Here is a 27,632-nt window from a genome sequence, read left to right on the forward strand (position 1 = left end):
GAGTCCCATCTTGTGGCACATTTAAGGATTGTTTACAATGTACATTTTTGTACAGCACAGTTCAGTTGGTGTAACTCCATAACAGGGTTGCTGTGAGGGTGTTTGAGGACGTGTAACTTTTAGCTCAGCTGTGCTGAAGAAGAAGTCGCCTTGGCGTTGGCGTCTGTTCCTCAAAAACTAACGTTGGCCGTAAGATTCAAAGAGCTTTATTGTTTATTATTGTCAAACATGGCAGGAATAAAATGTAGTTTCTGAGCTCCCTCCAGTGCAAGCTGCCTGTTTATTAAAAATATTGCACTGCACATCATTGAGAACGATGTGACCCAGGCTGTTTAAATCCACACCATAGATGCATAATGTGTGAATTTACACTCATCAAACTCCACACATTTGTTCACTGGCTTTGCTATAACTTATAACACTTATAACACTTTGCTATAACTTGCACTGTTGTCACTCGCTCAGCGGTGCTTTTGGGGTTTTTTTGTTCCAGTTTCTTTCCTCTGTCGTTAAGATTAAAGTGTCTCAGTGTTCCTGTAAGTTCAGCTTTAAAAATGACCATAACAAACAGAATCATCATTATTGCTGCTGAACTGGCTGTTATACATGACAGAAACAAAGTCTGGTCCAAAAATCAGCTTCAGTCATGTGACCTTGAAGTGATGGTGAGTTCAGAGCAGCTGGGAGCTTTGAGTCCTGTTCCTGAGACAGAGGAGTTCAAAAACCAGCTTCCTGTTTGTCCCCCTCCCTTAAATCAGTGAAATCTGACTAAATGATCATGTGATTTCTGTGAGGTGTGTTTGTGCAGCACACTGAGAGGACATGAGCTTGTGTCACATCAGTATTTATTACACACAGATGTGCTTTTTTTCTACACTTAAATGTGAAATCACAGGTTTCCATCTTTAGGAGTGTGTGTGAGATCCTCTGGTTACTCAGAGCCCTGAGCTGATTGGTGCTGTGGTTTTACACTGTAAAAGATAACGTTTAAGTGGTGTTAAACGTTATCTTTTACTGGTGTTAAATGTTATCTTGTTGCATTCGGAGTGGTGAGTGAAAGTTTAGTAACTGGTCAAAAACCAGCTTTAAAAGACAATAATATTGTTGTGTGTTTGGTTTGTGTAGGATCTTAGACCGAACCATCAAACAATGTTTTATCCCAACATCTGTCAGTGAATAAACGGAGGTTCCCTCCAAAACACGTCGGTGGTCCGGCCTCTTGTTAATCAACACAAGTGGCCACCAGTTACACTTCTTCTTTTGACACTAGAACTTCCAAGGATTCCCTTCATCATGTGGCCTACTGAGGTCACCTGAAGTGAAGTGTGAGTGGGGGTCGAGGCGCCTGAGAAGGGATCTCCAGACTGCATTGTAGGCGGCCGACAGCTGGTGTCGTTAACCACCATCTCTGCTCAGTTCTGGTCATTCACAGTGGACATAGATGGCCCTTTACTCCTTTTTTAAACCATCTGTCTTCCTGGTTCAAATTCTGACCTCAGTAGGTCACATGATGGGTAGTAGGTCTACTGTTCTCATGTAAACAGGGCCTAATAGACTACCTCTAAAGGGGACACCCCCCTACTAGGGTTTAAATACCTGGGAGTGTCCACCTTTTGGTTTTAGAACTAAACAAGCCTTTAAAGTCTTTAAAAACAACCTTTTTTGCCCTTGAGACTACCATGACCTGGGTGACTGAGAATCTACCCCAGATAGCAAAACACTTCGGGGCGGATCCGCCTTCAAGTCAGCCGATCCGCCCCACCCTTCTTGCTCTCCGGACTGGGCCCGCCCCACCTACTGACAGCGGATTATCAAAACGCGGCTCCGCCACGGCTCCACGGCGGAGCCCTTCAGCAAACTCGCGCCTTTCCCCACCCCCGTCTTTTTTTCTTTTTCAAAAGTCAACGACTGCTGTCATAAGGAGCGCAGGAGCAGAGCTTCTCTAAGGTAAGAACTGTAAGCTGTTCTGTTAAATATTCTTCATTCATGGCTTTACCTGTACAGTAAAGTTATCCTGGTAGGAGATAATTAAGGTTTTATTTATTTTTTATTCAGAAATGTGAGATTGTGGCAGCGGAGTTAGCATATATAGCACATTAGCTACTGGCCTATTAGCTAACACAGCGGGAAGCTGTGAGGTTAAAAGAAAAAAAAAAGCTCCTCCGGGATTTATTTCGGTGGGGAAGGCGATGTGATTTGGTTAACTGTCCAGGTAGCTGATGTTACAGCAGACTGAGCACATGAAGGATTTCATTGAGCCTCTCCAGGACTGACTGCAGGTAAAGTTAAGCTAACACAGCCTATTGTTCTCCAAATTTAATCTGAGAGCATCCATCAGGTTAAAGTGGGTCTCACGATTTCAGGTGTTGCTGTAAAGTATTTAATAAGCTTTAGAAATGGATTTAGTTATGTCTCTGCTAAGACTTTTTGATTCAAATTTAATTCTTTTTTTCTTATCCTTGAAAATGCTTCCATTTTAAAATTGTCCTTTCAAGGATTGAAAAGTGCTTGATTTTGGGGCACAGTGCTTGAAACTGCTTAAAACTGTAACTGCCTTAAAAAATATCTGAATAGTTAACTTATGAGATGGAAACGAACCTGCACGTCTGCATATGAGCATCTCCCCAGAAGACAGTCTGTGAGAGAGTGAGCGGACCTTTAGGAGGTCACATTTTTTTAACCGGCCAGAGTGGGGCTTTAATTATTGTTGGCTGGTTGGCTAGAAAACCGCAAATTCCAGTAATGGATAAGACCAGTATGGAATTATAATTAAGTCAGAAGAAAACAATCCTTGCAAATTCCCCAAGCGTAGGTATTAACTTCTCGCGAGTAAATTCAACAACTCCTGTGCGTTGAAAGTGTATGAACCCTATTTATTGTCTTTGCTTGACCTTAAACTTTTCCACAATGCATATTTGGACTCTGACTTACTGAAAGTCCCTATTGATACAATTAAAATACTTTAAATTACCAAAGTTTAATATCCAACATGCCACAAAAAGAAAGATTTTCTGTAGTTTCATCATTATAATCATTAATTTTATTTATGTCTTCTGTTACAGATCAATTCAGCCTGCCTTCCCCCCTCCACCTTGTCTGCTACCTCACTGAAGTAAGCCAAAATTCAATCTTAGAGTTCATTTAGACACTTTTTCTAAAACTGCAAATAATTTCTGCCAGAAATATTATGTGTGTGTTCCAAGGGGAGGGAAACCTGAGCTTGTAATATGCTATCAGAAATCTTGCACACGCACATCTGTACTTAAAAAGCAACTGTAATGGACGTTAAGCTTTGACTGTTATAATATATTCTTCATTTAAAAAAAATAGCTGTTATTGCCAGTATAAGTGGCTATAACAGCTTCTTCTCTGTTATAATGTGTAAGTTCTGTCATTTCAATGTTTTGTCCTGTGGTCTAGGTTGAGGCTTGTTTGCCTGCTTTAAAATCCTGTCTGGTCTCAGAATAATAACAAAAATGTGTTTCTAAAATTTTTATTTTTAGATAAAATGAATAGAAAGACTCTACCTGTCTCCAACTCCACCTTAAGAAGGAGGGCCCGTGTAGACGTAGAAAACCGACTTAAACAAATGCGGGATGACGCCACAAATTTAACTGACTTTCAGATGACAACAGAGAGGAACCTTGACCATGGACACATCAGTGAAGAGCATTTTCATGAATGTCACACTGGAACTGATAATCCACACTGTCTAGACACTGAAACCGGTGCTGGTTTTAGTGAGCAAGATGGCATGGAGATAGATCTAGGCCTGTCTGAGGATTTTGAGGATGCTGCTTGTGATGTTCAGACTCAGACATCTGAGTCTGATCATTTTGATGATGAACTCCAAGACTCGGTTTCACTCTCAGACAGTTTATCCCACTGGGCCATACAATTTCGTATTTCCTTGGTCGCTTTGACAGCATTATTGGCCATACTTCGCATTTACCATTCTGATATTCCAAAGGATGCTAGGACACTCCTCAGAACTGAGACAGAATACTCAATTCTTGAAAGGGCTGGAGGACAGTACCACTATTTTGGCATTCTGGCTTCTCTTAGAAATACATTGTTAAAGTTCAAACACACGTTAGCAGACAGTTTCACTTTGAAGTTACAAATCAACATAGATGGACTTCCTTTGTTCAAGAGTTCTTGTCTGCAGTTGTGGCCCATCCTTGGTCTACTATTAAGTGTTCCCATGAAGGAACCTGTAGTTATAGGTTTGTTCTGTGGACCAAAGAAACCAAGTTCAGCAAAAGACTTCCTTGAAGACTTTGTTACAGAGTTACAACAGCTTGAAAATGGTTTTGATTTAGAAGGTAAACAGTTAAATCTCAAGCTGCATACAGTCATCTGTGACACACCAGCCAGGTCCTTTATTAAAAACACAAAGAACCACAATGCCTACCATGGATGTGACAAATTTGTGCAGCCTGGAAACTATATTAACAGACGCGTGACATACCCATGTGCAGACTATGCCCTACGGACAGATGAATCATTCACAAACATGGCCGAAGAGAGTCATCATCATGAAGGACCACATCCATTTATTGGCAGTAGTGTGGGTATGGTTTCACAGTTCCCTCTAGATTACATGCATTTAGTTTGTTTAGGAGTTGTTAGAAGAATGCTACACATCTGGCTCGGGGGTCCTCTGAATTTTCGATTGCCTGCGAGCATAGTGGAAAGAATGTCAGCAAAACTGTTAGAAATGCGTTCCTTTATTCCTGTAGAGTTTGCACGGAAGCCCAGATCTCTGAGGGAATTGGATCGTTGGAAGGCCACAGAATTTAGACAGTTTCTCCTGTACACAGGACCTGTAATGCTAGGCACATTTCTGGATCAAAATATGTACTATAATTTCATGCTACTCTTCTCTGGTGTTGCTATTTTAGTTAGTCCTAGACTGTCCTGCCACACACAGTATGCCCGTACTTTGCTGAAATGTTTTGTTAGTCACTTTGGTGAAATATATGGAAAAGATCAAATTGTTTATAATGTACATGGTTTGGTCCATCTAGCAGGTGATGTGCAACTACATGGTTGTCTGGACTCATTTTCTGCATTTCCTTATGAAAATTATCTGCATAAGCTTAAAAAGCTCATCAGGAAACCAGAGTTCCCCCTTGCCCAAATAATCCGTCGATTGTCTGAAATTAGAATTATGGAAGCTCCTTTAAGTTGTACCTCTTTTAAAAAGCCACATTATGTTGGACCAATTATAGGTGGACTGTCAGTGAAAGCACAGTATGGTGAAATGACCTGTGATAAGTGGACTGTTAAAGTTTCAACTGGGGATAATGTTTTTGTTATTGGAAATGATATTTGTTGTATACATAACATTGTAGAGTGCAGTGATGGAGTCTATGTGGTATACAAGGAATTCTCAGATAAATCTTTGTTCTTTGATTATCCATTTAACTCTGACTATCTGAATATTTATAAAATTTCACAAACATCAGATTCATTCAAGTGTGTTCAAGTGTCAGAGCTTGTTGTAAAATGTACTGTTTTGCCTCATAGAGATGGTTTTGTGGCCATACCAATGTTCCATGCCTTTTAGGGACACATCAGATTTTTCTCTGTACCTGTCTATTGTCCTTGCTGGCAGTATAACTTAATAGCTATTAAGGCTGTTTTTTTCTAACAGGCATTTAAAATGTCGAGGATGATACCATTTTGTTATATTATTTTCTAAGCAAAGCAATTGTGGTAGTGTTGCTGGTTGCAGCTCTTTTTTTTGTTATTTGTTGTTGTTTGATTTCTTTTTCCACTTCAAGATGTTCCATTTGGTCGAGTTCCAGAGCAACAAAGCAGTAGCAGTAGTACCAGAAAACTGGTGCTGTGATGGTGCTACCTACTGGCCCAACTATAGAAATGATGAAAGAGTGGATAAGGCAGTAAAAAATGTAGAGGAACCAGGACCAGACTGGAAGACATACGATATCAGAATTATCAAATCATGTGGTATGCAATTTCTAATACACCTCTGCCTATTTTAATTAAATACTGAAATATATTTGCTATTATATTTTATGTGTTTAAAGACAACTGTGTTATCTGTTGTAAACTCAAGTTTGTAATTTGTAGATCAGTACTTTGAGGCACGACAGCTTCTGAAGAAATCGCTTACATGCAGCACATCAGACCTTCAGTCAGAAGAGGAAGAGGAGGAAGTACGACCAAAAAGGAAGCCAAAGGCAATGTTAGTATATACATTTTTTTTTTCTTTCTAGATTTGCTTTTTTTGGTCATCATTATTCAAAACACAGGCAGCACAGTAGTGTGGTGGTTAGCACTAACATAACAGAATAACATCTAGAAGGCCTGGGTTTGATTCCCCCTTGGCCCGGGCCTCTCTCTCTCTCTCTCTCTCTCTCCCTCTCTCTGTGTGGAGTTTGCATGTTCTCCCCGTGTCTGTATGGGTTTCCTCCCACAGTCCAAAGGCATGCACTTACTGGGGTTAGGTTCATTAGTCACTCTAAATTGCCCATAGGTGTGAATGGCTGTCTGTCTCTCTGTGTTGGCCCTATGACAGGCTGGTGACCTGTACAGGGTGTACCCTGTGACAGGTCACCCTATGACAGCTGGGATAGGCTCCAGCCCCCCCCCATGACCCTGAACAGGATAAGCAGAAGAGAATGGATGGTATTCAAATCACAGAATTCGAAAGCAATTAGAGTAGTGTACAGCTTGAGTAAAGTAAAAAAATACATGTTTTAATAATGACAAATGAAGTATTAAGTATTTTTATTTTTCTATTCTGCTTGACAGTCATTCCTTTGGGGACTCTGACAGTGACACAGAAGAAGTTTACCTGAAAAGGAAAGCCAGAGCTGCAGTAAGACGCCCACTACAACCACCTGCTCCAGATATCCAACCACCACCTTTCACTGGGGCTAGCATCCACACAATTGCTTCTTCTGCAAAAACTCCATCACCACCACTGCTTGCCCAGATGGAAAATAGACCAAGAGATGAGCCAACTCCTTCTTCAAGCCATGTCTACAGGCCTACTTGGAAAGGGGGACGGTATGGCTCAGACACAATTACCTGCTCTGGTAAGCAATCTCTTAAACAGCTAGTATTCACCTTTCAATGACTGAAAATTACCTCACAAATTCAGTTATTCTCAGTGTAACATCCAAGTGAAAATAAACTCATCGAATGCAACAATGCATTTCTTCCTGAATGTACACTGATTTTTCCAAAAGTGTATACAGTAAAGCTTGAATAATCGGTATATTGTATTCTTTGTAAATATGAATACTACACTATAGCCATTTGCCATGTAATCCAGTTATTGGAAAAGATTACAGCAAATTTGTCTCATTTCTTCTTCCAACAGCTGCAGAAGTTCAAATATTGAGCTTACTGGAGTACATTAAACACCAACAAGACCAATTAACCACCAAAGTAAACTATCTGACCAACAAGCTGAACTCAACTGTCCAAGAAAGAGAAATACCTGACCCTGTACAGTTTCCACTACAATCAATGGAGGAAGTGGAGAATTTTGAGAAATGGCTCAAAGATCCTGCTAACTCTCACCTGAAGCAGAGTGTGGTGAGTTTTCATCTGATTACCATTCTACTTGACATTCAACACAAAGAAATCCCACTTTTGTCAATGTCATGGTTTTGTATAATACGAATGATGCTGTTTATAATGAAAAGCTGAATGTTAAATATTACAAACAGCCAGATCCAGGTTTTTACAGTCCGGATAAGATGTGGTTATTTGCCAATACCCGTGTTCAATTGATAATCTGTATCTCTCACTGAAAGGCTGGAAATGCTTCTTTGTGAATAAGGAAATGTTCCACTTAACTCAAATGGCATTCCTAACTTTTTAAAATGAAATGTGAGAAATACGTGTAAATAAATTTACAAAGTATGTTTGCATTTATGTGTGTTGGCTGTGCAGCTGAAGTGAATTTATGTTTAATCACACTGACAACAATCAGTTATGTTTAATAAAAGTATTAAACTGTTTTATGTGCACTGGTAAAATTAATTAAAGCACCTGTCATAAAAGTGAGGAAGACCATCCAGCAGCACAAAGTGCTTTTATGCAGACTCTGTACTTTCATATTACCATTTTGACCAGGGATAAGTAGTAAGAATTGCAAAATGAATAGCCCTTTCAGGAAAAATGTAAAATGATTATTTTTTAATTTTTCTATATACCCACATTTGAGCTGGCACACGGGACCTTTTTGATAACTCAAATACAAATGAAGCTGTCTTTTGTTGTTGTGTTTAATTGCCTGCAACTTATTTTTTGTGAAATGTGTTTAAACTTTTCCCATTATTTCCTCTCCATTTTTAGATTTCTTCACTGGCAGCCATCGGGGGGCTGATGCAAGAAGTATCACATGGAACATTCTTTCCCGCATGTTCCACAGTGACATTGGACAGAAGATAAATTGGACAGGGGCCAATGGAAAGGGAGGTTTCTCCCAGATGGCATCAAAAACAGTACTCTTGGGTAAGTAATTGTAATAGATTTTGCAAATGATTTGATTGTCATGGTTTAATGAAGCACAAATCTTTTAACTCTGAGAGTCGTATTGTATCATTTCATTGATAATGCCAGTTATGGGCTTTGGAGGACAGTTTTCAGGTGTACCTTTATTCCACTCACTGATCACAGCACTCTTTCAAATGAAAAACTCCCCTTTGAGATCTGTGATGTTCCTCTGTGGTACATAGTTGGATACCCGGACATGACTGCATTGATTGGCAATAACTGATGCTGTTAAATATTAAAGATGAGTTGTAAATTTTTGGAGTTTTTTCCCCACTATGTCCAAAGCTTACAATCAACATGCTACACTTGCTGGCCACTTTATTAGGTACATGATGCCAGCACTAGGTTGAGCCCCCTTTTGCCTTCTGAACTGCCTTAATTCTTCATGGTATAGATTCAACAAGCTGCTGGAAAGATTTCAAAGCTTTCATATAACATATACCTTGTGTGTATAGATGCAGTAAGAAAGACCCACGTGTCCCGTGCTGCCACAGAAGAGGAGATTCGGAAACATGCCATACGATGGTTCAATCTGGCAGCAGACAGAGGAAGAAGGCGGCGTCCTCCTGTTACCATCCCGAATCAATGCTGAGGACTTCAGTTTGTTATTGTTACTGTTATTGTTCCAAAAATGGTTATCTTTCAGTTATTTGTCTGTTAATGTTTTAATGAAGTACAGTAATGAATCAATGCATCACCTGCTTAATTAATTTGTGATAGTATTTCCTTTCTTTGCCATTTTACTTTTTCCTTTACTGCATTTTGTTAAAGAATAAAGAAGTGTTAAAGGATTTATAGTAAATAAACAGTATTCTTGATACATTTATGATCCCATTATTTTTGTAATACTCATATGCTCATCTTGTTATTCAAATGGAAAATTAGGCTTTAGATAAGGATGCCGTAATTGTTAAAGATTTTTCATTTTCCCTAAAATCAGTCTTCATGTCCAAATAGATATTTTAGCTTTAACTGTAGCTAGCATGGCTACAGCAATTTTTAATAAGGGATCCTGAAAATATTCTGGCCAAAATAAGCTGTTATATGAACGGATTCAAAACGGATCCGTGTCGGATCAGTTTTTCCACAGACGGCTCCGTAAAGGATCCGTTTTGGATAACCTGAAACGTGGACGGGTCCGATTTGTATCCGGTCCTGATCTGTTCCTCAACCGTGATCCTGATCCGTTACTGATCCGTCCCGCTGTGCAAGTGGACTCCGATACGGACCGGTTTTGCGGGTCCGTTACGGAGTCAGTGGCACATCCGGGGCGGATCGGGGGCGGAGTCATTTTGCTATCTGGGACACATACGTTCCCATTCTTAAACTTTTTAAATTGATTATAAATTATATGTATTTATTATAGATTTAAGCAAATAATGTATGTGGTCTCGGTCTGAAATGGTTAATTTGTTCTGCGGTGTTTGGAGAAATGAGTGTGTGTCCGTGTTAAACTCCGCCCTCAGTGCAGAAAACTACCATCACAGCAGGCTGAACATTGAGTGCTGAGTCTTTGTCCGGCAGATACCGAGTCACTGACTACAGCACCTTTTTAAATCCTTTGCTCAAAGATGGGTGTTTCAGACAGAATATTGAAGTTCTCGGTTATATTTGGAATATACTTTTAATGGAACAAGGCCTGCGTCCCTGCACGGATTATGGAGCGAGAGTAAAGGTGAGGTATTTCGATTTAAACCGTTTTCTGTGTCACTGTTTGCCTTTTATTTTTAGCTGGTTAGATCACTGCTTTGCCTGCTTAAGGCTGGTAAAAACTGACCGTCAAGGGCCTCGATCGTAGTCAGCTTCAGACACACAGCTCGAGCTCCTATTATATTACACAGAAAAACTGTCAATCATAAGCCACTGGCCAATGAGAAAGGGCTTTTCAGTAAGACCCACTCTCCTGCAGGCGACGATGGAAAAATATCGCGGGGGAGGGGCAAGGGACAGGGGTGGACGTCCGAAACTTTTTTTTTTTTAACATTGTTTTATTGAAGTAGAAGGACAATTTTACAGTCATGAACATCAATATATAACTGATATACTGGACGTCCGAAACCAACGGATGACTTAGCTACGTCCTGACGTCACCATAGACACGTCAGGACGTCCTTATCCGAGGCACGCGCTCAGAGGCGCATGCGCAGATATCAAGGAAGCGAGAAGGCTAACATGGCGAGTTTGCAGAAAGCTACATTTCAATACACCGGCGCTGTGCTGCTGTCTGTCCTTGTTTTGGTGTGTGCCAAAGGTCAGCCCGTGCAGGTATTCATCCTTTATTTGGTCAAACGTGAGTTTAGTTTCCTCCTCAGCTCCGAGTCGGTTTCCCTCAAAGCGGATCATATGAAGTTTTGTGTATTGTCGGATTGTCGCTTTTTCGGGGATTCCTGATAAAATCACGTTGTCTCGTATACGTACTGTTAGTATGTCGAGGACAGTTTCTTTCAAGGGTTTATTCTCCGGATTTTCATCTGCGCCGTTATTGCTGACAGAGAAAACCCGAGTTCTGCATCGTCCTGTTTTGTTAAGGCCGTTTCACACCGGATGTGTGAATCTTTCGGATGAGAACTTGTTCTGTAACCAGCCCACACTGTTAGAAAGGACCTCTTTAGTGTTTTCTGTTATGTTGTGTAGTAATGCACCTCCTACTGGACCGACAGGGGAAGTGATGCTCCTCTCTTGCAGGCGTGTGGAGCATTGGAGTGGGGCTGCTCAGCAAACCAGTCCAGTCCAGTTCGTGTGGTGTCATGTGTTTTTGACCTAAAAACTACACACCCACGCACCCCTACCCTAAGCCTGCAGTAAAGAACTATAACGGACTAAGCGAGTCTCCAGTTTGTGTCCTGACCGGCACTCAGGGGGGAGCATCAAATAAACACCAGAATGAATCAGCATTTCAGTTCCTCACTTACGTACACACAGGATGTTACGTTTTTCTGAATAAATCGCCCTCATAAAACACACTGTGAAAGAAATGAAGTCGACATCAAGCGATGATGTAATGAGGTCCTGATGTTTCTAAACAAAAGAAGGAAGAAACAGATTCATCCAACTCGTAAGAAAGCAGCAGCAGCAGGGAGAGTTTGATGGTTTGATCCCGGAGTTGAAGCTGCATCACCGACGCTTTTGCGCATGTTTCAGGATGTTAGTGGACAGTTTGAGCTTTTGTTGGCAGAGTTGAGATCACATGTGAGGATGCAGAGAATAATTTCAGAGAGCGACTGACCTGGAGCAGCGTGTAGCTGTGTGTCTGAGCTGAAACATTTTAATTTTATTGTTCCCACATCACTGTATATTCAGTATATCTCACATGTTTCTAAATGCAGCGTTTTGATTGGTCAGATCTGTTTGTTCGCTTGTGAAAGCCAGAAAAATCGAACTTGATACAAAAAAATAAATGCTGCAAATTCGTCCTGTGAAATGACGTGTTCTGTGTGAACGGCTGCATTAAGAACAGGCGAGTCCAAAGATATTTTTAACGCACGGACTTTACGCCTCCGGTGTGTAAAGGCCTTTACTCTCCAAACATTGGATCAACACACAGGTCCTCTTGTCCTTTCACCTTTGACCTTTACCACCGAGATTCAAACTGGTCTAAGATTTTTAGTAGATGCATCTGTGGTCTGAATTTGAACACCCTACATCACATTGTTCACAAATATCGCATTTACAATATTTTCAGCAAAACATCTATTTTATACATTTGGTGTGAGTCAGACTGGTAGTTTTGATGTAATATTGTTAACAGACAAACATAAAAATAATACCTGTCAGTGTGTGTGTGTGTGTGTGTGTGTGTCACCTCGACATGCACAGAAATGCATAAATATGCGTACAACCGTGGAAATGTTTATGGTGTATTTTGAATTGTTGTATTTTACATTGTTGTCTGAGGATGTTGTTGATATGGCTTTACATGATGGCCTAAAAGTGTTTCTAGTAATGTAAAAATACAGACAGCTGGGTGGGGGAGTGCTCCTGTGGGAGTTATTTTCACGTGGGAAAGTTATTTGTTTTGACAGCCCCCACAGAACTGTGTCATGAAGCCTCTGCAAAGGGATCAAACTAGTGTGGATTGGGAGCATCCTTCTAGGCCCACTGACTCTGATAACAGCAGGGGGAGGTGTGAGTTTTGGGAATAAAAGGCAGTGGTAACGTTGGGTGGTAACACAGGGATCCTCAAATCCAGGCCTCGAGGGCCAGTGTCCTGCAGGTTTTAGATGTGTCCCTGATCCAACACACCTGAGTCAAATATAGAAGTCATTAGCAGGACTCTGGAGAACTTGACTGCATACTGAGGAGGTAATTCAGCTATTTGACTCAGGTGTGTTGGATCAGGGACACATCTAAAACCTGCAGGACACCGGCCCTCGAGGCCTGGAGTTGCCCACCCCTGGTGTACAATGACTGCAGAGACCAGCACAGACAATGGAATAACTCAATTCCAGTTAAACTGAAAAAACAGCTTCTAAAATATAAAGAAAAGGAAAACAGATCAGTTTTTCACTTGGCGTGTTAAAGAGTTTTCCACATGAAAAACAGATCCGTCTCCAATGATGGGAGAATAATCTGGACAGTTATTTTAATGCCATTGAATGGAGAGAGACAGCAGTTTATTTTCAAAGGTCACAGTGATGGAAAATCTGGTCAAATCTGTGAAATCAGTTTGTCACAGAGAAAACTGCTGTCTCAGATTCAAACAGAGGACTCTCTTTTTTCCCCTCCTTTCTGTTTCTTTGTCTCCTGTCAGTCTGGAGTTCAGTCTCAGTGCTTTTTTAGCTCCAGAGTATTAAAGAGGAACAGCTGGAAACCATGAAAGGAGGAGGACTCTTTAAACAACCAGTCCTCTTCATCCATGAGAATATCCATGATATTTTAAAATGGTCAAACTGTCACATTGATTCATGTTATTAATTTAAAGTGGTGCAAAATATCAAACCTGTCACAGCACTGTTGTTACACCTGAGATAACATTCAGCTTTAGCTGAGCTGTAATGAAACTGTTTCTGATCCAGTTACTCCAAACGTCATATTTAATTAACAGCTCGAAATGAGGCTTTGAGGAGATGATGTGTCGCTCCTGTTTCCTTGACTCCTCTCTCTTCATGCCTCTTCCTGAGCTCCTCGGTTTGCATCTCTGGTATCAGTGCTGTAGAAGTGAGTAATTGCACTCTGACCTTTAACCTCTGTGCTCTGTGCTGTTTTCTCTTTCAGAGCAGAAAATCATCACAGCTCAATCTGAACAGAACGTCACTCTGACATGTACAGGAGTTGGACAATGAAACTGAAACACCTGTCATTTTAGTGTGGGAGGTTTCATGGCTAAATTGGACCAGCCTGGTGGCCAATCTTCATTAATTGCACATTGCACCAGTAAGAGCAGAGGGTGAAGGTCCAATTAGCAGGGTAAGAGCACAGTTTTGCTCAAAATATTGCAATGCACACAACATTATGGGTGACATACCAGAGTTCAAAAGAGGACAGATTGTTGGTGCACGTCTTGCTGGCGCATCTGTGACCAAGGCAGCAAGTCTCTGTGATGTATCAAGAGCCACGGTATCCAGGGTAATGTCAGCATACCACCAAGAAGGACGAACCACATCCAACAGGATTAACTGTGGAAGCAAGAGGAAGCTGTCTGAAAGGGATGTTCGGATGCTAACCCGGATTGTATCCAAAAAACATAAAACCACGGCTGCCCAAATCACGGCAGAATTAAATGTGCACCTCAACTCTCCTGTTTCCACCAAAACTGTCCGTCGGGAGCTCCACAGGGTCAATATACAATATACAGGGTCAATATATACTGCTATAGCCAAACCTTTGGTCACTAGTGCCAATGCCAAACGTCGGTTTCAATGGTGCAAGGAGCACAAATCTTGGGCTGTGGACAATGTGAAACATGTATTGTTCTCTGGTGAGTCCACCTTTACTGTTTTCCCCACATCTGGGGGTGGATCAGTGATGGTTTGGGCTGCCATATCATGGCATTCCCTTGGCCCAATACTTGTGCTAGATAGGCGCGTCACTGCCAAGGACTACCGAACCATTCTGGAGGACCATGTGCATCCAATGGTTCAAACATTGTATCCTGAAGGCGGTGCTGTGTATCAGGATGACAATGCACCAATACACACAGCAAGACTGGTGAAAGATTGGTTTGATGAACATGAAAGTGAAGTTGAACATCTCCCATGGCCTGCACAGTCACCAGATCTAAATATTATTGAGCCACTTTGGGGTGTCTTGGAGGAGCGAGTCAGGAAACGTTTTCCTCCACCAGCATCACGTCGTGACCTGGAAACTATCCTGCAAGAAGAATGGCTTAAAATCCCTCTGACCACTGTGCAGGACTTGTATATGTCATTCCCAAGACGAATTGACGCTGTACTGGCCGCAAAAGGAGGCCCTACACCACACTAATAAATTATTGTGGTCTAAAACCAGGTGTGTTTTTTTTTTTTTTTTTTTTTAAAGCCTGTCATGTCTGGCTGTTGTCACAATCAGAACGATGATCCGAATGCAATGATGTACCAAACATATTTGCTTTTACAAGAACAGCTCTATAAGTTTTCTACAGGCTATTCTTGTTAATGTTTGTATTTTTAGTTTTTATTTACTTATTCATGCCAGACCTGACAGGCAATAAGGAAAGGGATAGAGAAGGGGGGCAGACAAGGGGGGAGGAAGGAAAGAAAATACTCAGATATACATACACAGATTCACATGTCTATACAAATGCATATACATATACACACATACACACAATCTTGCTGTTTGCAGTAATGTGTGTATGCGCCTCTATCATGGAATGTCCTCAATGAGGGTAAGAACTGCAACCATGCCCCCTGCGATCCAGAGTTAAATAGGAACGGACCCAGGCCATCCACAGCCCACTAGGAGCTCAGAAGACCTGAAGCCACCCATCCTGATGGCAACTGAGTGCACACCCCAGAGGAGGAAGGAGGGAGACCCTAGACGGACCCCCCACGACCAAAGGGCAAGAGTCCAGAGAGCCAGAGGCAATGAGCAGCCCACCCCCCCGCAGGCCGGCACCCCCAGCACGAGCTGAGCATGCGGGCCCCGAGGCCCCAAGCGCCGAGAACCGCCCAACACCCGGCAGAGCCGCCCCCATGCCACAGCCGCCAAGGTAGCGGGTCAGAAACCACTCCAAGACATCCGGCCACATACCCCGGGACCCGCGGGCACCCACACCCCAGGGGTGGCAGTGACAATCAGTGGGGAGCAGCGTGGAGCGGTAGGGAGGGGTAACTCCAGGGAAAAAAAAAACAGGTGTTTCAGTTTCATTGTCCAACCCCTGTAGAGCTCCAAATCACAACATCATCGCTGTCGAGTGGAGCAGAGCTGACCTGAAGTCACAGCATGTCTTTGTATGCTGGGATGGTCAGGTTCTTCCAGAAGAGCAGCATCCATCCTTTAAGAACCGGGTGGATCTGCAGGACAGACTGATGAAGGATGGAGACTTGTTTGTGATTCTGACCAATGTGACGACTGCTGACACTGGAACATAAGAGTGTCGTGTCCAGAGAGAGGATGACAGTGTGGAGCTCATCAGCATCATCTACCTGAGAGTTGTTGATCCTCCTCCAGGTGAGTGAGCAGAGTTCAGTGTGTCTGTGATCAGAGGTGAAGCTGCTTCCTGGTTGTTGATGTTTGTTTCTAAAGATGTTGTTGATGAGACTTTGTAGAAAGCAGCTGGTCTGAGTGATGTGATCAGAGTGCAGTAGATAATGTCTGACAGCAGTTTGAAGAGGAAATGGATTCTGTTCTGTTCTTCACTCATCACCTACCTGACAGCTGACACCTCACACCTGTTTCTATCTGCAGGTCCAACAGGAGGAACCTCAGAGGATGGAGGGAAGGAGGATGGAGGGAAGGAGGATGGATCTATTGGATTGATCATCGGTCTGCCAGTTTCTGCTCTGCTTCTTCTTCTTGTTGCTTCTGTTGGTTTTTTGACCTACAGAAAACATCAACTGCAGCAGAGTCAGGGTTCTTCTGCTGAACTCCAGCCTGTTATAAAACGTGTAGAGCAGGGGTGTCAAACTCAATCACAGAATGGGCCAAAATTGAAAACACAGTCTAAGCCATGAGCCAATCAGGATTAACATTAAGATTATGAATTACAAATGTGCTGTACCTGTTCATTCAGCCACTTCCTGCTGAGGTAATACCTCTCTGTAACTGTAAAGTCCAGCATCTTGCTGCTTCTCTTTAAAAAGATTATATAGCATTTGTATCATAATATATAAAGTTTATAATATGTATTTTTTAATTTTATTTCTGTTTTCTAAGCACTAAATGTACTGTAAGACATCTGGATCTTCAGCTGCTCCCTTGTTGTTACAGTGGAGCATCCTCCTCCATCCTCTGCTCTCCTTCACTGCATCCATAAATCTTCTCTGTGGTCTTCCTCTTTTCCTCCTGCCTGGCAGCCTGGTCAGCATCCCTCCTCTGCACTGTCCACTTCGAATGTTTACCTTATGCAGCTGTTTTCATCTCAGCTCTCCTCCTCCAATCAATATGTTTGTAATTTGTTAGGCACGTTTTATACAGTAAAAACTGACTGCTGTTGTTACCTGGTGCTTTATAAATAAAACTTGGGAATGAAAGAAAATGAAACTCTGCTTTTTTTTTTTTCTGTTTTGTTTTTTCTATTTGGAAGACATTAGTCAGTTTATTCCTGTGTTTTTGTTGTTCTCACAGTCTTTTAGTTTTCATGGAGAGGGGTCGCTTGGGAGCAACATCATGTCTATGCCAACATCTCCTGGTTCACACACAAAGAAGGGTGAGGACGTGAGGCAGGCCTGCCCCCCTCCTCATCCTCTGTAGCCTAAATGGGCCAGTCTGCTCTTTTATGAGATCACGTGTTCTCGTCCCCCACTTGAACACTGACATATTTTGTCTCTGCCCCTTTAATACTCTAAAGTCTGATATTCCTCTCTCACTGAATCACCGGAGCAACACAACTGGAATGCCTCAGGAGGGTGAGGCAAATAAGGTTTCCCTTGAAACCAAACATCATCCTCTAAAACCCTCAGCCCCACCCTACCACAGAAACACACTGCATGTGTACACAGATGCTCCCGTGACCCTAAGGTTACCTTTCACTACGATATAACATGAGCTGAAGCGTCAGCTTGTGGTATTTATACATTAAAAAAAAATGCAAGGTGAAAATTGATATCCTGATATTTCACTATGTGAAAGCTTTGACTTTCCAGTGAACCTAATTAAACATGGACAGAATAAAAAGTACCTAAAATGGAGCAATCAGAGCGGTCATGAATAAACTGCCATGGACAACAGCATGAAGCAACCATGGAAAGAGCCCAGCTGTTGTTTGTGGCAGTGTGCACATCTGTTTCAGGTTTGCAAGGGGAGAAAATAATATTAAAATCTAAATTAATGAGAATATCATTTAATACATTTGTCACTTGGTGCCAACAAAGCTCAGTGCACTCAGAGTTTATCAGTGAACGGTCAGTGAATAAGTAACAATAACATTTAAATAAATTTCCTGATAATCCCGAGTGGTTTGACGTGTTCTCTGGAAATCCCAGATCATCATTAGATCATCTCCTGCAGAGACAACAAGTATGGGGGGGGGGGTTGTCTGAGGACTTGATGGTGCTGCTCTTTGAACAAAGAAACACTTAAACACTGAGAATTCAGAAACATTAGCGGCTCAGTCTAACAGCTGCTGCTCCTTTTGTGATCCAGATTTAACTCTGACAGCTCTTAAAACTAGTTTGTTAAAATGAGGCTGAGGTGATCCATGAATCAGAGAATTTGCTCCCATGATTTGTGTTCCAGCCATAAAACCAGAGGAAACAACATTAACAGGTATCAGAACTGGGATTTAGATCCTTCAGTTCTTTGTTGCACACATTAAAAGTGACACAAGTTTAAATCCTGGACTTGTTTAAGTGAGTGAAAACATTTCTCCTCTCCTCCTCACAGACCTGCAGTTTGGTGATGTTTCCCTCTTGGATGAGAGCAGAAACATCCTCACAAACCTGAACAAGTCCAGTTGCCTTTTTTTAAGTGCTCAAGTAAACCTTCTTCACTTCATCATCTTCTCACATGCAGCCGATCCTAAAGATGCAGATTATTGTCAGACACTGGCCTCCAGCTCACTGACACCACAAATGCAGTACCATCTCTCCCCCTCAGCTGTGTATTAGCCATGAAAATACACTTTACTACTGTATTTAAGCCAAGTTGAAGCTCCATTTTCATGTCAGTTATGAATGCATTTATCCAAAATGTTCTTTTTCATTGGGCCATCCACCACAGGGCTTTTGAGACAGGCCTTTAATACTTCAGCAACTCTAGTGTTTAATTACTTGAATGGTTTTGTTCTAAACACAATGAAATTCAACCACATGGAAGTCCACTTTCCCACAGTTTCCTTTTTGGGAAAAGTGTCTCTTTTAGCAGAGACCATATGGTTGTGAATATGGTTCAATTTATCATATGAAACTATTATTATTTGTGTTCTCCTGGCCTTCAGTTTCATTATTTGGCACAGTCCCTGACCATTTGCTCAGTGTTTCTGTTTTGTGCTATGAAAAAAATAAATAAAAATAAATAAACTTAAACTACTTTTTTATTAAATTTGGACGGTCGGCGGTTTATTTTTCCTGAAAGGACATATACCAGCTTTCAGCACCATAGGTCATATCCTCTTACTGTTGCCAACAGAAAGAGTCTAAAGTCAGAGCAGAAAGATGCAGGGGAAGCATCACAACTTAAAAGACTGTTTTTCTGCTCCACACTAAAACTGAGTCTGATCTTCTTCTCGGTCATGATGTGTTTGCTTTAATAAAAATCCTTTTGTTTGGAAGTCAAAATGACACATTGACCATAAACCATACTTCTATACTTTTTTCATTAACACAGTTTCTTCGGCATAACGAAACATTTTTGCTCATCAGAGCCACACATCACTCATTTCACAATAGAGCAGGCCGATAGTCTGATGCACACAGAGAGTTTTATAGCTCCTGTAATTATGTAGTGACCCACAAACATCGGTCAGGCCTGAGGAACCTGCTGCTGCCACGGCTCTTATGCTGGACCATAAGAAGTTTGTCACTAAAACCCTGTCCCTGTTCTCAGTGTGAGCCATTTAAAGAGCTGAAAAGAAGAGTGAGTGGTCTGAGTCTGTAGAAACTGAGCTGTCCTCACTACTTTATGTGGCTCAGATAGATGGAGAATATCTCTGTCAGTGTAAAGTGACAAACTATTAACAGATTTGATCTTTGAAACATCAGCCTGAGTGTTTGAGTCTACACTCGTATTAAGAGAAGATGCGCCGTGTTTTGAAAACACAGCATATAGTTAGAGCCGTTATGTAGCCCAGCAAAGACGGGCAAATTTCAACACGTGTATTTTTATTTGTTTCCTATGTATAAGATTTGTGTGGGACAGAGGACATGTGGGGTTTGTTAAAGTTCACAGTAATACACCCACAAGGACGTTCACAGATAACCGCTGTGTCGGTCATAAAATACGTTGTGTTATATCCACAGTAACCCTTTCAATGAGATTAGCTAACAGACATGCGGATGCTGCTATAAAAGACATAATGCATTCACTAGCAATATTCATGGCTAACAGATGTGTGCGTGAGGTGATGTTGCTGGTCTGACGGTTGCGATTACACAATAGGAGATGATACAACAGGTGGGGGGTGACGGACTAGTGTTAGTGAGGTTAGGGTTTGGGAGTAGTTGTCAGTCTGGGGGGGAAGTAGGGTTGTGGCGGTGGTGGTGGGGAAGTTTTGGTCTGAAGGGCGTGGTTAGGGGGAAATAGAGGAAGTGGGGGGAACTTCCAGTGGGGGGGTAGAGTAGGACCCCAATATGCAGACTCACAGGAAGTAACTAATGAACATAATCAGAGATAGCTAAAACAGAACAAAACAAACACAAAACACTGGGCCACTGGCCCAGGACCATGACAGTAACAGCAATATTTACCAGAACGTCTTCAGGCTTATAACAACTCTGTTCATGCATCTACAGGTTACACCCCCACTACCTAATGTTATGCTTGTTTGCCCGTCAAACTGTCTGTGGGTCCAAAGGGAGCTATAGAGAGCACGACCACGCAGGAGTGGGTTCAGAGACATCAGGAGTGTCTAAGGATGGCTGACCAAATGGTGGAGGAGAACATCCAGAAAGCAGCCGTTCAAATGAAGCACAGGTACGATGAGGCAGCTAGAGCTGCTCCATTGCTCCCAGGAAAGAGAGTATTAGTGCACACAACAAGACTGAATGGACAGGGTAAGTTATCACCACACTGGAAGCTGAAATCCAAATCATAGTGGGGCAGCCAAACCCTACAACTCCACTGTATAAAATTGGGCCAGAGGTTAAACATGGTCTTATTAAAGTGGTTCATCATAATCGGCTGCGTGGATGTCCGTTCCTACCTCCAGATAAAGATTCAACAAAAACTGATCTTCAGGAACCAGCACCTCCTCTTTGACTCCCACAGGAACACAGGAAATGTGGTAACCAGCACCCACAGCACAATAAATTACCTCCTGGAGGCAGAAAACTGCCTCAGCTAATGAGATATGATCCCTTTCACTTTGTTAAACAACTGTATGCAGCGCTGACTCGAGTACACCTGCTGTCTCACACTCACTTTCTTACAGTGCATCAATCTTTTACGACTGATGCACGTTTGGATAGTTCTGCTTTCTTTAAATCTATAAAGAGGTGTTATTATTCATGGATGACCAAGGCTGCAGTGCTCCTCTCATCAGCTTGTAAAACAGTCGCAGACCTCAGTCCTGCGGCATGTTTATGTGTGTGTTTGAGTGTGTAAGCAGACCCAATCAGTTCCAGATGTTGTTTAGCTGTTTCCTCAGAGGAAAAGTTTGTGGCTGACCTTTAAGGCCATACAAGCGGCCCATAAGCTGTGATGAGTCAGACAGGGTCAGAGTTCGCTCTCTCCCAGTGAGGATCCGAGCTGACTAAGAGCAGCGCTGGATATTTGCCAGAAAACAGGGCAGCCAGGCATGGGGTGTGAAAGAAAGAAGAACTTTATACACTTTGTCTCTCCGAGGTTAGAAGTGAGCATTGAAAGCAAAAACATGCATTTCTTCCCTCTTACAGCTGCAGGTACCAGCTGTTAATCTAGACACTTCAGTATGTGCTACAAAAGGGACGATAACAACAACCAAGAGGATTAAATGGAATTTCCACAATCTGGTCCCCTTAAAGCAAAAAGCAAAAAACAGTTCATATAAAAGTAAATCAGATTTTGTTGCTTTAACAGTGAGGCAGTCGTGGGCTGTGTACTTTACAATAACTCTGGATTTGCTGGGATTGGTCTGATAAATCCACAGGGGCTTAAAAAGTGGGGATGTGTTCAAAGTTAAAGTAATCTTGACATGTGCACGTAAACACACACGTGCACACTGGAGCATGTGCACACACACGGCCAAGCAGATTCACACTACAGTGTATTGATTGGCTCAAAGTTAAATGATGTCCAGGCTAAACATTCCTATGCAGGAACGCCTTTAGGAAACGCCCCATATTCACATATAAAAACAAACTCTGACACAGATCAGCCGTTTATGCAGTTTTTCCTGCAGAAATGTCTCCCATCGCAGTTTTCCTGTGCCTTCTGATCTTTGTGGCTTCTGGATTAGCAGGTGAGTCGTGGGTTTTGGAGACGAGCTGCCGCTCTGCAGAAAGAAGTGGTCAAACTTTTTTTTTAGCAGGAATGTAAACATGAAAATCATCGTGCATGTGCGGTGCACCGTATTTGTAATTATACAAACTATAAATGGAATAAAATTAAAAAGTTTAAGGCGTATTCACTCAGAGATGTTGTGTCTTAAACAGGAGTGAAACTGTTTGGATTGTTTGGTTATTTGGTGACCTGAAGCAGATGTCAGACAGATGCAGTTTGTACAGTTTGATGTGAGATTTCTTTCAGGCAGCTGTTTCTGTTTCTGTTCTCGCTCAGTTTGATCTGAGGAGATGCACAAAGAAGGAAGAAACCCTGAACGCAGTCACAGAGCTGATAACTGTGGTTTGATGGATGAACCGCTCCTGCCTCGAGTCGGGTGGAACTGATAGTCGTTGTAGCCTGTTTTCAAATGTCTCTGAACAGTTTCTGTAGCACGAACACTTCTTTGGTCCTCGTTCCTGCTCTGTTGTGTTTTGTTGGTCACGTTGCTCTGGCTGCAGAGGGAGACGAACACTCTGTGGGGATATATTACAGCCGACCAACGGTCCAGGCTATGCTGACGCTTAGGAAGGGATGTGGTACGAGGGCTCTGCGTACACCAGGGCTTCCAGACTCAATCACAGAGTCACAGCCAAAATTAAAAACACAGTCTAAGTCGCAGGCCTAACATGAGTAACATTTATTGAACATCTAAAACTGAAAAGATTTTAATCAGCAATACAAATAACCAGAATACAGCAATTTTTTCCTCAACACATTAAACAAAATATCTTTTTCTTCAAGAATAACATCAGGGAAAATGAGAAGATTTCAAGCTGATGAAAATTTGCAAATTGTTTTTTGATGTGATATCAGAAAAAAGTCCAGAAACAAGAAATAACAAACTACTTAGTTTCTCTCTTATTCTATTTCTTCTTACTTTCCATGAACTGACAGATTTCCTCAGGCAGCTCATCTCAGCTGTGTGATCAGGAACGTCACCAAATTCAGAAGCTGTTTCCTCCAGAAAGACTGAAACTGCTGTGATTTAAACCTTTGCCTCCTATAAAGTTCACTGTCTGTGTTACGGTGCTCATGGCGGGTTCTGTCGTCAGGACTTTGCTGCAGCGTTTCCTGCTGTGTGAGCAGTGATGCACTGTCAGCTCACCAGTGCAGGTCTGTGCTTTTGACACCTCTGAGCAACACCACCAATTCATACAAGCAAAAGAAACAAAAGAGAGGAGAGATCCATCAGACAGACCCAGACCCTTATCTGACACAGAGGTCAGAGGTCACCGGGCAGAGTCCTTTTAGAGAAGTAAACAATATCCAGGAAGTTCATACAGTGGTGAAAGTGATGTTTCAGTCATTAATCATGTCAGATCCTCAATCAGAGAGAAAACATTTGAAATGTATTGGATGCTTTATTTTATTGGAACAGAAAAATATCACTTAGGCCTGAACTGTGACTATAATAATCCTGGAGGACTGGCACTGTTAATTATAAAATGCCTGTTGTGATAAACGTGGATGGGACCAGAGGTGTAAAAAAATGGCCTGAATCAGAATTCTGCATCCGGCCTTTTCAGGACCTACAAAGGTAGCCGGGAGCCCCTCTGAACCCAACACTGTAACTGTAATCTTTGTGGACTGCTGTGTGTATCCAGTATTTACAGTACTGCCATCTTGTGGCTGCAGTCAGATATCGTCACTGAAAGCTGCGCTTGTTGTTTTAATGTTTTAAAACTTTATTGAATACATGTACAAGCAAGCACATAATGAGAAACACAGTGAAACACATCTTTCAGCTTCTCGTGCAGTTTTTGGAGACCTGCAGTGTAAACGTGTCTATATTTAAAGGAGCTCAGCTTAAATAAAACAGACTTGACAGTCGACACCGAGGGTTATTATATTCAGACATTTTTCATGTGATTTTTTTTTAAGCCTGTCATGTCTGTCAGATCTTGGAAGCAGAACTGTGATCTGAATGCGCTGTTGTGCCAAACATATGTGCTCTTTGAAGATGAGCTCCACAGGTTCTCTATAGGCTCCTCTTGTTAATGTTTGTCCCTTTACTTTATTTATTTGTGTTATTTTCACATACAGAGATCTGCGCCAGAGCTGACAGGCTGAGGAAAAACAAAAAGAGAAAAGAAAGAAAAGAAAAAGGAAGAGCGAGAGAGAGAAAAAGCACATGAACCAAAATGGTTCATCGCTTGCTGAACCTGTAAGAGAAGAAAAAATAACAAAATACAAACAATACTTGGAAAAATAAATTTATGTGGGAAAAACATAACAAATGAAGCACGACTACACAAACCAATAACTTTTTTGTGTTGTGATTGCGTGGGTGAAATGTACTTACCAATGAGGGCAGAATGCAGCAGCTCCGCCCATCAGAAGCTAGAGGCGGGTAGAGAAAGCCCCAGGAAACACGGGTCACCAGCAGCCCGTCAAGAGCGACCAAGACCCCCGGCCACTCATTCCAAAGACAACCGCATGGGGCCCGGGGCCGTGGCGACAGCATCACGGAGCAACGCAGCACTCGAGACCGGCGCCACCGCCCCCACTGCAGAGAGTAGCCTGCTCAACACTGGACGCCCGTTCACTCGACAACAGACACAAACAAGAGACAGGACAAAGTGGCCTGAGTTGTAAACACGGTGCTCCTTGCACCCCAACCACCCCACGATTGAGGAATATTGTTTTCAGCTCCAATAAAATAATTTGTGTGACACAGTTCAGAAGACAGAATGTATCATTTGAATGTCTGAATATGATCTATAGGTGATCAGTCTGCTGAAGGAACAGCTGACCAATAACACTTTAACTAATGCTGAAGATCCAACACGACTCAAACATGACCATCACCACTGTGTGAGCTTCCTGGTTATTCTTTGCCTCTCTGAAAGAACTGTGACAGTGACCTCTGACCTCTGAGCCTGTCTGAGGGATTTCTTCCTTCCTCCTCTCTTTGTTCCTTTTGCTGCTTTTCGCTCTGTGACAAAACTCTCTTTGGTGGTGTTGTTCCAGCAGAGAACTGTAGAGAATGTAAATATAAAAATCCATATTCTTGAGTATCAAATTGTAACAAAATTGCTATTCAAAAACTAATCACTCAATCTGTCATTCAGGTGATGTTCTGGTAGTTTCAGGGGGGGTTCAGGGTGCTTTTAGTCAGTTACTAAAGAGTGAATTTTCTCTTTAGGTCACACAGAGGTCAACGTGAGGCCTGGACAAGATGTCACTCTTCAGTGTTGGGGTCCCAGAGATGCAGAGATCACTCTGTTAGAGTGGAGCAGACCTGACCTCAGCTCAGAGGGTTACGTGTTGTTCTACAGAAACAAGCGTCCATATGAGAAATACCAGCATGAGTCCTTTAAAGGCCGAGTGGAGCTGAGAGATCCATCCATGAGGGACGGAGATGTTTCTGTGTATCTGAGGAACGTCAACATCAGAGATACAGGAACATACGAGTGTCTGATTACAACCAGCAGCATCATAGGTGGCCAGAGAGTCGTCAGTGAGGTCAAGCACTCCATCAGCCTCACAGTCACAGATTCAGGTGAGTTTGGAGAAGAGGCGGGGTTTCCTCCAGAGCTGAATCTGATTTCTCTCACAGGCGGAGCAGAGTGAGACATCAGGGAGTTTATTTCCCAGCGTGAAGACAAATGAATGAAAGCAGTGACTGTTAAGCTTGTTCACATGCAGAGATGAGTTTAGCTTTGAGTATTTGTTTTTTTTACATTTGGTTGCCCTAAACTCTTGAACACACATACAGCTGAAAAGCCATCTGATTGGAGGATGTGATCACTGAGGTAGCTCCTGTGTTGACATGCTGCACATATACCGAATGAAGGAATTTCCCAAATCTGGGATAGATAAATTATAACAGAGTTCATACAGACTGATACATTATAACCAAGACAAACAAGACATTATAGCACAAGACCTTCCTGTGATCACAACTTAAATAGGAATTTTGCAGCTGGTTGAATCCTAAAATCCCACGTAGGTGCAGCAGGAAAAGTGATTCATCTCAAAATAACTCCCAAATAATTTGTCCTGTGAGCTCCAGCAGATTTTACTTGTTAGTGTCAGGCTGTGGTCAGCTGACCTGTTCTAGCTCTGAGCTTTGATAGTCAGCTGCAGTCTACACTAAGGAGGATGTTAGCAGAGTGATCACAACGTAAAAAGTGGTGTGAAAACAGAAAAACCTGCTGACTGTCCTCACACTTTCTGCTCTGCAGGATCCACACATGACGATGCAAAGTATGGAGGATATGATTATGGAGGACACGTGTATGGAGGAGACAAGTATGGAGGAAATGAGTATGGAGGACCCGTGTATGGAGGACATGAGTATGGAGGAAATGAGTATCACGGATACGAGGCTGGAGTAGACATGAATGGAGGAGACAAGGGTGGATGGTCTCCTTTATCAATAGTTTCTCTGTGCTTGGGGCTGCTGCTGTTGCTGTTGGTATAACGGTGGGTTGTGCCGCTCACACCGACCCCCCCAATCCCCCATGGTGAGCTATTGTGTAAATCCATGTGTGCGCATTTGTGAGCCTCCAAAAGTGGTGAGTGTGTGTCCTAACATCTTCTACTAATACGACCTAATAGCCAATAGCGGCAGTTTTGCGATGGAGGGGTGAATGTATTCTGAGAGAGCCTACTAACAGATCTAATTTAATGAAAATAAAATTACTAAGAAGAAGTCTTAATTACTCTATTACTAACGTGATTTTTAATTAAAGTAGGTTTTTGACATGTAGTGCATACAACTTCAAAGCCGTGATGTGTTTCAAATGTACTTCTTTGTCTTGAAGTTTCCCCCTGTTGCCAAGACAGTACAGGTGCTGGTCATAAAATTAGAATATCATAAAAAAGTTGCTTTATTTCAATAATTCCATTCAGAAAGTGAAACTTGTATATTATATGCATTCATTACACACAGACTGATATATTTCAAATGTTTGTTTCTTTTAATTTTGATGATTATAACTGACAACTAATGAAAACTCCAAATTCAGTCTCTCATAAATTAGAATATTACTTAAGACCAACACAAAAAAAAGATTTTTAGAAATGTTGGCCAACAGAAAAGTATGAACATGAAAAGTATGAACATGAAAAGTATGAACATGTACTGCACTCAGTACTTAGTTGGGGCTCCTTTTGCCTGGATTACTGCAGCAGTGGCATGGAGTCGATCAGTCTGTGGCACTGCTCAGGTGTTATGAGAGCCCAGGTTGCTCTGATAGTGGCCTTCAGCTCTTCTGAATTGTTGGGTCTGGCGTATCACATCTTCCTCTTCACAATACTCCATAGATTTTCTATGGGGTTAAAGGTCAGGTGAGTTTGCTGGCCAA

General features: G+C 42.1%; 2 protein-coding genes across 3 annotated transcripts; both read left to right on the forward strand.

Annotated features, from left to right (window-relative positions):
- Window positions 1–1,885: 1,885 nt before the first annotated feature.
- LOC115776630 (uncharacterized) lies at window positions 1,886–9,768 on the forward strand. 2 transcript variants are annotated; one of them, XM_030724356.1, is made up of 8 exons: window positions 1,886–1,947; window positions 3,063–3,112; window positions 5,790–5,976; window positions 6,100–6,214; window positions 6,784–7,070; window positions 7,358–7,575; window positions 8,341–8,499; window positions 8,997–9,767. In XM_030724356.1, the coding sequence occupies exons 3-7, from the start codon at window positions 5,790–5,792 to the stop codon at window positions 8,434–8,436; spliced, it is 903 nt and encodes a 300-aa protein (XP_030580216.1). In that variant the 5' UTR covers window positions 1,886–1,947; window positions 3,063–3,112; the 3' UTR covers window positions 8,437–8,499; window positions 8,997–9,767. The 2 variants fall into 2 exon arrangements, with proteins under 2 accessions (XP_030580216.1, XP_030580215.1); XM_030724355.1 differs by lacking the exons at window positions 1,886–1,947; window positions 3,063–3,112 and adding an exon at window positions 4,536–4,574 and having other exon boundaries at window positions 8,997–9,768.
- A 12,396-nt stretch (window positions 9,769–22,164) lies between these two features.
- LOC115776623 (nectin-4-like) lies at window positions 22,165–26,925 on the forward strand. The gene is made up of 3 exons (XM_030724349.1): window positions 22,165–22,237; window positions 25,466–25,822; window positions 26,508–26,925. The coding sequence occupies exons 1-3, from the start codon at window positions 22,180–22,182 to the stop codon at window positions 26,744–26,746; spliced, it is 654 nt and encodes a 217-aa protein (XP_030580209.1). The 5' UTR covers window positions 22,165–22,179; the 3' UTR covers window positions 26,747–26,925.
- Window positions 26,926–27,632: the final 707 nt, after the last annotated feature.

The sequence above is a fragment of the Archocentrus centrarchus genome, unplaced genomic scaffold (genome assembly GCF_007364275.1).
Source record: "Archocentrus centrarchus isolate MPI-CPG fArcCen1 unplaced genomic scaffold, fArcCen1 scaffold_35_ctg1, whole genome shotgun sequence".
Classification (NCBI taxonomy): Eukaryota; Metazoa; Chordata; class Actinopteri; order Cichliformes; family Cichlidae; genus Archocentrus; species Archocentrus centrarchus.

What these genes read in the sequence shown, in the direction of transcription:
- LOC115776630 (XM_030724355.1), top strand. Translation starts at nt 4,539, where the DNA reads ATGAAGGACCACATCCATTTATTGGCAGTAGTGTGG. An exon ending in CAGAATTATCAAATCATGTG is followed by an intron (nt 5,977 to 6,099) that starts GTATGCAATTTC and finishes TGTAATTTGTAG; the next exon opens with ATCAGTACTTTGAGGCACGA. An exon ending in AGACACAATTACCTGCTCTG is followed by an intron (nt 7,071 to 7,357) that starts GTAAGCAATCTC and finishes TTCTTCCAACAG; the next exon opens with CTGCAGAAGTTCAAATATTG.
- LOC115776623 (XM_030724349.1), top strand. Translation starts at nt 22,180, where the DNA reads ATGTCTCCCATCGCAGTTTTCCTGTGCCTTCTGATCTTTGTGGCTTCT. An exon ending in TGTGGCTTCTGGATTAGCAG is followed by an intron (nt 22,238 to 25,465) that starts GTGAGTCGTGGG and finishes TTTTCTCTTTAG; the next exon opens with GTCACACAGAGGTCAACGTG. An exon ending in CCTCACAGTCACAGATTCAG is followed by an intron (nt 25,823 to 26,507) that starts GTGAGTTTGGAG and finishes TCTGCTCTGCAG; the next exon opens with GATCCACACATGACGATGCA.